This window comes from Populus nigra, chromosome 14, assembly GCF_951802175.1.
Source record: "Populus nigra chromosome 14, ddPopNigr1.1, whole genome shotgun sequence".
NCBI lineage: Eukaryota > Viridiplantae > Streptophyta > Magnoliopsida > Malpighiales > Salicaceae > Populus > Populus nigra.
Window position 1 is genome coordinate 9364751 of NC_084865.1, and position 11326 is coordinate 9376076.

Sequence of the window (11326 nt, forward strand, 5' to 3'; positions counted from 1 at the left end):
CCGAAGACTATAAATGATCAAGCATTTAATGTACCAACTACCAAGTGTTATACAAGATAAATCTAGATAGTCATTTAACAAGTAGGGTATTAATAATTAGTAAGATAAAAAGATAAGACATGTTAATAGCAAACTTTCTTGGATATAAACATTGAAGTCCGTGTTGAGTTTATATTATACTTATTCTAACATCATTAGATAAACCTTTTTACCTTGACATAATAAACTTAGTTAAACATAATAAAGAAGAAGAACATAAATAAACTAGATAAGAACATAGTTATGATGAAAAGCATAAATAAGAGATTAATGAAAGCAAAACTTAAGCATTAGAAAAATATAAAGAAAGAAAGCAAGAACATGATCTTGATCTAAAAACTAAGATGATTAATTACGTGGAAAATGCCTTCTTTTATAGGCTAAAATTCAAAACTATTGATTGGATGACAAACTATTTAGTTGGTGGCCAACCATTGACTTGGTGGCTGGTTATTGATATTATTGGTTGACCAAAATGTCATTGCTAACATCATAATTCGAGCACATTGTATTCATGAAAGTTGTGGGCAATTGTCTCAGCTTTTCAACAAAATAACTAGAGCTCATTTGGACTTCTAGAACTCTAGATATAAGCTGAAAATGAAACAGTGTCTGAGTTGCAGGATAGATTCCGATTTCTCCATTGTTGCTACCATTTGAACTCGAAAATGACACTTTTAAATCTTGGACTCCTCATGAAAGTTTTAGGCCTATGTCTTAGCTTTCCATACATATAAACCAGACCTAAATCCAATTTCTACAACTCCAGTTATGATCCAATAACCGAATGGTGTTCCAGTTTGAATTGAACCAACATATCTTCTCTTAACCTTTTCTTTATCTTCTCAATTTCAATAGTTAATCACATCAATTAATCCTTTGAGTTATGGGATAAACCTGCATTTAAAATGAGCATTCACTATAAATTAAAGATATCTTATATTATCAGACTTGTTATTATAAAACATGCTATAGTTAGGGAATTTAATGATACTTTAGTGTAATATGATGATATAAAGCCTTAATGAAACACTTTTAAGTACTAATCACTTAGCACTTTTTTAAAGTCAATCCCCCTCCAAGTTTTCATTTTCCCAAAAGGAATTTGATCAAGATTAAAAAATTAAATTATCCTAATTGAGGGTAAGACTTAAAAGAAGCCTTTAATTTTTTTATTTTCTTAAAATTTTCACTAGATTTTAAAAATTCTTTTTAATTGAGATCCAAATCAGTTATAAGATATAAAATTAGTTCAATTAAACCCTAACTCATTTAATGGGATCTCCCAAATATTTTCAATTTGATATTTTCAATCCTTGGTCCTTTAATTCCTTTAATTACAACCAATTTCGATCCATTCTTCTTGAGAAATTTATCTTGCCCAATTGAACCTATATTGATTAAAGTGTGATGGGTTAATTAAATTGTTATGGGTTTTTAAGGTTTGGGTTAGAAAATTGAGATCTACCATTTTAAAGGAGACTAGTGGATCAAGATTCTAGAATCCTGATCAACTGGTCGACTAGTATGTCTGAACCGATTAATCGGGAGGCTTGTTTGGTTGTGGTTGACCAATAGGTAAGTTTCAATCGATTGATTGGCGTAAATGGTTTTGTTTGACTGGTTGGTAAGTTTTGGTCGACTAATTGACCTAAAAGTGAATAGTGAATGGTTCTTTTAGATTCAGTCAGTTTAGGATATGTTGGGATCAATTAGGTAGACCCGTTTTGCTTTAATAATTACATTTTGGTCTTTATTTTTAAAGTTATAATCTCATTTTTTCTGCTTCGGGTTAGTTCTTAGTATGTTTTCTTTTATATTTAAATACTCCTAATATTCCACTTACTGGGCATCAATAGGGTTTTCGTTGATATCCACTATTGTGTCCTTTATAATTTTAAGTCAGGTTAATGGATAATATTCCATATGCAAGAGGAACAATATGGATATTTGAATTGTTAATATGAAATTGATCATACTTCTTGGTAATTTTATATACTGTTTATTATCTCTTGTTTATGATAAAACATGATCACTTATTGAAATTGAATCTTTGATATGAGATAATATGTACATCTGAATTAATAGCTCCTTATTTGATTGATTGTATAAGTTGAGCCTTTAAGAAACGATTTTGTTTTGTTTGATTATAACCGTATAATATGCTAGTCAAAATACTCATACTAACAGGGTAGTGTTAGTCTTTATACACATCGTAATTCTGAACTCTAGCTAGTCAAGAGAGTCATCAACCTATGGTGATTGATTATCCCACAGTTTGGAGCGTTATGCTCATTGTACTTTGATTTTCTGACAAGCCTTATCTCATGATATTTCTTATTATGGTCTGCTTGTGAAACTCTCCTATAAAAGCATAAAACAAATCTTGTGTGTGTGTGTGTGTGTCTATATATATATATATATATATATATATATATATATATTCCTGACTATTGCATTACCTCGTAGGTGCATATTGAATGTTATTTACTCACTAACTTATTGAACTTACCTTTTCGTTATTTATCTTTTTTAAGCTTATAACTTTGGTTAGCTTTTCAGAACTTGCTCTTTTGCTTGTAATTAATACTATTATATTATGTCTAGTTAGTGCGCTCCATTTATTGAATTTATAATAAAAATTGTATTAAGATGTTGATTTATATTATGAAATTTATCATGACCTCAATCCCGGGTTTATATAACGTAGGAGCAGTGTCGGAAGCACACCCCCACACTACGTTAAGCCTCAGAATAGACATATCAAAAGAATAAGTTATTTGAATATATGCAGCATTTCATAATTTTAAAAAAATATCATATTATTCAACACTAATGAAACCAAATGATAGTTAAAAACTTCTCATCAGTAATTAAAACAAAGACAGTATTTTATAATACTCATTACATTGTCAAAATTCAAACTTAATTAAAACAGAGTAATAGTGGAGCGTCTAAGACATCAAATCAGAACTAAAAGGAAAGCCTTGCAAAACAAGCAAGGCATACCGACCAAAATTGAAGAAGCAGGAACACTCAACAAGTCCAAATGCTGATAGAAACTAAGAACTTGAAATTATATTAATAATGAGGGGTGAGTTCAATCAACTCAGTGAGGGAATAATATTTAATGTATATTTTAGATATTAATAGTTTGCAAGACGATTTATCTTGATATACATATACATATACATATACATATACATACTAAACATATTATCACAAAGTAGTGGAATACATGTCAGAGACTAGATGACACTTGAAGGTGACCAAATAACACCTAAAGGTGACCAGATGATACCCGAAGGTAACCACTATAGGATGATCAGCCACAAGCTGATGCCTCTCTCATAAACTAGGTATACAGAATACTATGTGCATATAGGCTAACTACTCTCTGTTAGCATGGAGTTACTGACAAGTTCTATATCAAGACATAATAGATATTCACATAATCATCAAAGAAATGTATATCATACGAATATAATCTAGTTCGACAGATTGCGAGTGCAAATTCAATAATAAATGAGTACTCGAAAAATAAAACAGCATATATAAATATCCAAGAAATTAACTAGTTGTACTTTCGTATAATCAATATACATATTTGTTTTCATATTATATGCATATTAAAGAGTATCCCACTCACTTCAAAAATATCGAACTAAAAGGAATATCCGATGAAAGACCCGAAAAACCTATTGAGAATCGTTAGGAGTTCACCTACAATAAATATATGAAATATACTCAAAAGCAACTCAAAGCAACACAAATAAAAGATTCCAATGTATAAAAGAAAACCAGGTTAGTCTCATAGGTTTAGGGACTAAAACAACAATTATCCAAAACAGGGACCAAAACATAATTTTACCAAAACTGAACCAAATTGTAAATACATAATCATAATGAAATTTCACCCATAAACCATCCTCAATTCTGTCTAGAACGAACTAGGGACCGAACTGTAATTTTTATAAAGTTTAGGGACTAAAATGTAAATTCCTAAAATTGAGGGACCAAACTGAAAATATTTCAAATCAATTATCAACCTGAGATTCATCATCCTTAACCTTATAATAACACTTTCCAGAATCTCAAAATACATTCAGGGGTCAAATTATAATTTTTCCAAAGTTTAGGGACTAAACTGAAATTTTCATAAATCAAGGACCAAAATAAAGTTTGATCATCTTCAACCTTAAGACCATTTTGTCCAGATTTTCCAGTAAGGTTAAAATAAATTTCTTAACCCATAAAAATTAATTTAAACAAATCAACTCACAAATTCTTATTTTTAACAACATACTAATTAATCACCTAACATTAAACCCTTAATAATCATAAATCAATCTTAACAACATAAACTTCTAAGTTCTAATCCTTATAAACCCTAAACTCTCTCTCTTTTTTTTTTTTTTAAATCCTTCCATAAACAAATCATAATTAAAAGTAACATGAGAGAGAATCACTTATTTGTTACTTTCACTTTTCTTAAACCCAAAACTCAAGATTAAAACTGAAATTCTTAGTTTGATGAGTAGAGAGTTATAACAGCTATAAGAATTAGAAAAGAGAAAAGTACTTCCCTTGCAATTTTTCCTTATATATCTAAGTTAAATTGAGTTGGGTTTGAGCCAAAACTTTAGATTTTATAAAATTATTTATGATATGTTAAGTAAAAATTTGATTGAGTTAATATAAATATTTTATATGTATTTGGGGTCGTACATGCAAGTAATTTGAAGAGAAACTTTATTTACGTGCTAGTTATGGATTCAGAAATAAGGTAGGTGACATGTATTCTCATGAACTTTGAAAGATCTACAAATTCTCCATGTTGTGTTATCTTGCCGTCACATATTTTGGAAGCCGCCTAACGAATTTCCTCAGTTTTCCATTGCATGTCATTCGCCATTAATAGTTTCGATTTGATGTGTTCTTCGTAGATGTAGATCAATTATCGAAGTCCTGATTCAGCTGCTGCAACTGTAGCCACCCCGAGTTACTTTTATGAAATCAATTAAAGAGTGAATGAAGGGAATGTTCGGACTTAAAGATCATTTCCAAAAAAAAAAAAAGATTGTAATCTGAAATTAAAATTTTAAATTAATAAGTTACAGAAAAGTCTTCATTGAAGTGGAACTTCCATCCTGACTGATATAATATGAACAATAGAGTTTTTGAATTCTCTCTCTCCATTTTCCATCCATGCCTTGGGCTCTTATTTTGTGTCCGCTAAATTCCAAATTTGATCTCTGAACATGCAATTTCTATATGAAGCAGTGAGATCTTCCAAATTTAGGATAGCAGTATAGGAAAGCAATCGGATATTTTAGCAATGAACACTGTATTTTGCCACAGTTTATATTATATGAAGCAGTGGGATGATCTTCCAAATTTAGGCATGACAAATTCAGAAGTCGTCCATTTTCTGACAAGTAAAGGAGCAAACTGCAAGGGGGAATGAATCAATCACCATCTTCTTTTTCATAGGATAGAACTACAAGAGATGTGACATTGACTTATTATCAAGTTAACATGCGCCTTATTCAAGAGGCTGACAATAAATGAAATAAATAGATCACATGCTTGTGTGTGTAGTGAAATACCCACAAAAAATCTTGCTTGCTAATGCTTCCACCCCACTGCCGCACTGCGTAACTCCTTCCTCTAAAGAGGAGCAGGGTCAAGGAGAACAAGTTTATCTCCTCCATCCTAGATTTAAAAGTATCAACTCTTTAAGTTTAAATTAGTTAAGGCTGGTAACTAAGTTAAGTCAGGCTCTTGGGCTGAGAGAGAGGGTGATGTCCTGGAAAACCTTGAGTCGCTTTTCCATCTTCTTCTGCTGAAAGGTCCCAGAATTTGCAGTTTCAACTACCTTCCCTGCTGTTTTCCCTGCATTTCTTGCAGGACCTAGAACGGCTGCAAGGATGGCTTCTTCAAAGTCATCATTATCTGGCAACAACTGTGACACCTTGTCTTCTGTTTCGTCTGATAGTCTCCTCGTCTTTGTTTCTGGGTTTTCTGGTTCGACAGATGGTGCAGCGAACAACCCCATTTCAATCTTTCTGTTTGAACTAGTAGCATTTCCTGACCTTGTCCTCTTAAGTTTATCATGGAATTGATACCCAATTGGTTCCTTAATTGGCTCCTTTACCAATTTGGAGGAATAGAATGGAGGTGCATCAACATTCCATAAATTCCCTAAAGGAGGAGTAGTGAGCTGTTTGATAGTTTTCTGTTGAGGAAGCACCATCTGGGCACAATTTGCTACTATATTGGAATCGACATTCTCATCGGAGAAATCATCATGAGAAGATTTTGCATTGGTTGTTGGCAAGACACTATGATGATCCTTACAAGGCTGAGGCTGCCAAATTGATGAAGAACCAAGAAATGCATCAAAGAGCCTACTTTGTTCAACCCGATCGCCTCCTATGTTCATCATCTCAGATTCAAGGTCATTGAGCATCTGCTGTGCCCTTTCATAGGCTTTGAGATGTGAATCTACACCTCGTGGCCCATCAACCACTGCTGGTTTCACTCTGCGCAATGTCTCTTTAGCCTCACTAATTCTCCCCTGTTTCATCAAACAAATCCCAAGATTGCACATCTTGTTGTTGTCAGGTGCAATAGCAAGTGCCCTTCTATAGGCATCTTCTGCTTCAATGTAATTGTTTTGTTGCATCAATGCCCATCCCAAGTTCCCCTGAAACAAAGAATCGACCAAATAAGTACACAAGTACCATGACATTTCAGAGACTACAGAGAGCCAAAGAAGCAAGACATCGCTCTCTTACCAATAACCTAGTTGCTTCTTGTTCCACAGAAACCTGAAATTTCTTCCCTTGAGACCTTGCAGTCTTTGTTCTTTTTCCATTGAAAGCTAACCCTTGTTGAATCATGTATAGCTTGTGCTTCAACAATGCTATTTGGTCATCCAATCTTCCACATCTCTAAAAGAAAGGAAATCAAACTATTAAGTACTTGCTGTGTTACAAAAATACCAAATTGTACAGAGTGAAATTAGTTAAAGTAAGAGACCTTGTAAAGATCAAGAAGAATGTTATCAAGAGACTCTTGGGCTTGATCTGAACACCGATGTCGTAAAGATTTGATAGCCTCAATTGCTTCATCAGCCCTATTCTGTTGCTTCATAACAATAGCCATATCTTTCAATGCACTATCCACTCTATCCCCAGCATTTATTGCCGCCCAAAATAGAGGTATTGCCTTCTCTGGATCTTTATCAACCAACTAATCAAAACAAAACGTTGAAACAATCAAAACCCATCAATAAAATCTGCCAAACACCTATCGAAACCAAAAGAACAACTTATTCCAATCAATTTGAAGACCAAAAGATGCGCAACTAATTTACCTGAACATTTTTGGCTCTAACATAAGGAGAGTCACCAACAGGGACTTTGTGGATAGCATGAAATGACTCAGAGCGAGTTCTTGAAACACCAAGCGGCTTTGCTGGTGAAGTTGGTGCAGATTTTGTTGGTCTAAAACCAGGTGGTGCATTCCACATTTCTTGCATCATATTGAAAAACCCTAAGGAATCCTTTTTCTTCTTTTGTTCCTTCTTATGGTCTGTTTTGGTAAATTGAAGTGACGTCTCTTGCGGAGATAAGAAGAGAGAGGGAGGGTTAGAGAGACGTAGAGAGAAATGAAGAGAAGATTGGGATTTTTAGAGGGGATGGTGGGGAGATAGACTTTTGAATTTTTCGACCGTTGAGGTTACCGTTTTACGTACTAGCCGTTGAGCCTCTCTCCATCAATAATTTGCAGATTTGGCGGATGTTAGAGAGCTGTTATTTTTATAGTGACCCTTAAGGTTTGTTATAATTGTCTTATAATTTCATTTAAGATTTTGTTTTCATTCGTGTCCTTTTCTGCTAATAATTGTCTAGAATGATGACGCATTTGGTTGATAATTGGATGAATATTTTCTTCTTTTCTTTTTCACAAATGTTGGATTTTCTAATATTTTTTTTTAATTTTCTAATAGAAATTACTAATTCGACAATTGTGAAAATTCTTTACCCTATCTCGCTCTTTTTTAGGTGAAAATACAATATCACGAGATTGTATCATTTTATATAGACACACAGAGACACCTTTGTAATTGTTCCACAAGTGAACCATGATTTTTAATCGCTACATAATACTCAACACCAAACTTGATACACACTAGTGATTTTATGGAAACTACTAGTTATTAAACCTAGTTCGGCATGATAAATTAACTCAACAAATCCATAACCTAGAACTATATTCGAATCGAGTTTTAATTTGAATCAATTTTGACATTGATTTGACTAACCTAGTTGATCTGATGGGTTGATCCGCGATCTAATTGACTTGGCTAAACTTAATTAAAATCCATCCCAGTCAAAACCAATAATATTTTTTAATAAAAACTTAAACAAGATGGTTTTGAATATAAAAAAACAAAACCAAAAACCTGCAACTCGACTCAATGACCTAGTGACTTGATTTTTCTTCTAGGTCAGACCGTAAACCATGTTCAACAACTATACTACCATGTAGTGATAACAAGATAATGTTAAATGATTATTCCATCATCATTTTTAAATAATTATATTAAACTTGATTGAGAAGATTTAGTAAAAACTAATTAAATATATTCTAAAAAATAAAAAAATTAATTTGAGTGTTTTTATGCATATTTTACAATCAATATAATTAGCTTAAAAAAAATTCAATAACTACTAGTCACACTAATTAAAAGAAACTAATTGACTTTCGGAAAACACTATAGCTTTAAACTCATTCACATTGTTAACTAGAACAGTGTAATTATAATTTTTTCCTTTCATCTAAAAATCTTAACACTAGTTATTAAGGATATTGAGGTTATTTCACAGTCCATTAGTGATTATGAAATTCATCAAGAACAAATAAGTCTTTTCACATCTCAATTGCATAATAAAACAACCAAAATATCTTTGGAAGAAAAACATTTAAAACTAGTGTCAAGGGGCATTTTTATATTTTCATAATGATTCTTTCATTATTATAATGTCAACTAAGGGACAATTTAGTATTTGATCAAATATAAAAAATAATAAACAATTAAAAAGCACATTAAAATGTCCAAAATATCTTTAAAAGCTGCTTTAAGATGATTTTGATATGCTAATGTTAAAAATAAAAAATATTATTTTGATATATTTTCAAGTGAATTTTATTTTAAAATACTGCACTACAATATCAAATACACATTTAGATCATGTACTGGGACTACCCACATGTAAGGGAGGATTTGACTCAACTTTTGAAGGGATTCTAGTTGATGACACAAAAAATACAGTGAAACGACTCTATCACACAGGCATTGATTAAAATTATAAGTGCACAAATCGTAACAAATAATAAAGTGAATAAATAGAATATCATCCCATGAGAAATTTAAAAAGTTATCAATCAATACAAAAAATTATTTATTCACCATCAATTTGACAAATTTAATATTAACGTTTGTTAGACTAAAAAAAGAAAAATGTACAAAAGCAAACAAGCGATCAAATAAATAGGTTCAAATCAAGATAAAACATATCCTAGGATTTTTGACTTATCATAACTATTCCTATGCGAACTTTTCAATTGAGTTAATCGTATTAAAATTTTATTTTTATTGTTGATAATTGAGTTTTACTAATGTAATCATCAATCTCTCTCAAACATCAATAAATTATTTTACGAGCAAACTTCCTACGTTTCTATAAAAATTCTAAACTTGTTGAAATTCGTTAAGAATGATTAAACCTTTAAAGATTATACATGTTCACATATATCTTTTTCTTATACATTCCTTAAGGTATTTCAAAAAATGACTAAAATAATTATTATTTATTAGTCTCAAATCGAACCCCGAATCATGCAAACGGTAATCAAGTGTATACAAGTATTAAGTTCATAATGAAATACTCTCAAAAAATACTGAATTAATTTAGTCAAAGAAATATTTGCATAATTACACCAAAAATTTCAGAATAAAGAAACTACATAATTAAACTGAAAAGAAACAAACTTGATACAACGAAGATAATGCAAAGTATGGAAAAATTAAATTGGTCTAGAAGGGCTGCTGTCCTTACTTCTTTGTTCTATTCTGGAAGTTGCTCCTATATAGATGTCATCTCCTCTTTATTGAGCTTTGTTCCAGAGCATCCAACGTGTGGTCGTAGCTGGTCTAAAGGAGTTTATATACACCAGCTTTATCCTTCAAAGGAAAGGAAATCACTTTCCATATATTTTCTTTCTTATATTGCGGACTAGTTTTGGGATAGAAAACGTGTGAATTGCGAGTTCTCGATTTCATAAACTATTGTAGAGAATCGTGTTTTCTTTCCAACTCAACTGGTATTGCAATTTTTTGACATCTGAAGCTCTAGATATGGCCCCAAATCCAAGATAATGCCTAGGCTACAAGGTTCTTGGACTATTTCAGATTATGTATTTTGGTTCATTTTTGAGCTTCAAAACAGTAAAACTGGGTTCTTTAGGCCTATATCTCAAGTCTTCATAAAATTTAAGAACACATGAAACTGAGTTATATAACTTCAGATGTAACCTAAAAACCAATCAATGCTCATGCTTGACTGGAACATACCAACCAGATTTTGAATTCCAATTTTAGCTCATTGTTTGCCTCCTCATGTGATCTCAATTTAGCTTACTCTGGTTAGTTAATTACCTGGAAAACACATTGAATCCTCAAGGAAAAAATAAATCTCAAAAGACACCTAAAACTCTAAAGAAACTCACTAAGAAACACACAAAATATTCTAAAATAAAGCAAGAATAACTAGAAATATGTGTGCAATGAATTCCCTTGTCAATAGGACAGGTCAAGAAATCGTTCCTCGCTAAGGTTGAGGCTATTGGCTACGTTCACCATGTTAACTAGGTAAGAGTTGCCAGTTCTAGTTCTGATAAATTTCATAGGCTTCTTGTTCATGGATACATGCCTAATGGATCTTTAGATCAATGGATATTTCCCAAAATCAAAGCGTTTATACTTGATTGGAGGCAAAGAAAGAAAATCATCATTGATATATAGGGGAAGGACATCACCTATCTCTTTGAATTGTCGAACTGATTGATCTAGACCGGAGCAGAGTTATGACAACAATGAGAGGTGCTCCTAGCTATTCCTCTGCACCAAATTTTGCCTGCTCCCCAGCTGAAGAGCAAATGTATTTACTAAAGTTTTTTGAGGAAAAGGTAGACGAGGATCGATTGATGGATCTAA

The 11326-nt window shown here is 32.0% G+C and overlaps 1 protein-coding gene across 1 annotated transcript; it reads right to left on the reverse strand.

Moving 5' to 3' along the window:
* Positions 1-5503: 5503 nt before the first annotated feature.
* On the reverse strand, positions 5504-7725 carry LOC133672756 (protein POLLENLESS 3-LIKE 2-like). Its single transcript, XM_062093273.1, has 4 exons — positions 7421-7725; positions 7084-7296; positions 6840-6995; positions 5504-6748 (listed from the first exon to the last, which is right to left on the reverse strand). Exons 1-4 carry the CDS (start codon positions 7586-7588, stop codon positions 5816-5818), a joined length of 1470 nt encoding a protein of 489 aa, XP_061949257.1. The 5' UTR covers positions 7589-7725; the 3' UTR covers positions 5504-5815.
* Between the last annotated feature and the right edge of the window lie 3601 nt (positions 7726-11326).

Bases quoted from the DNA above. Each gene is read 5' to 3' on its own strand.
- LOC133672756 (XM_062093273.1), bottom strand. From the start codon at position 7,588: ATGATGCAAGAAATGTGGAATGCACCACCTGGTTTTAGACCAACAAAA. The intron at 6,996-7,083 runs GTCTCTTACTTT...CCTTTCTTTTAG, and splicing joins TTCTTCTTGATCTTTACAAG to AGATGTGGAAGATTGGATGA. The intron at 6,749-6,839 runs GTAAGAGAGCGA...TCTTTGTTTCAG, and splicing joins AAGAAGCAACTAGGTTATTG to GGGAACTTGGGATGGGCATT.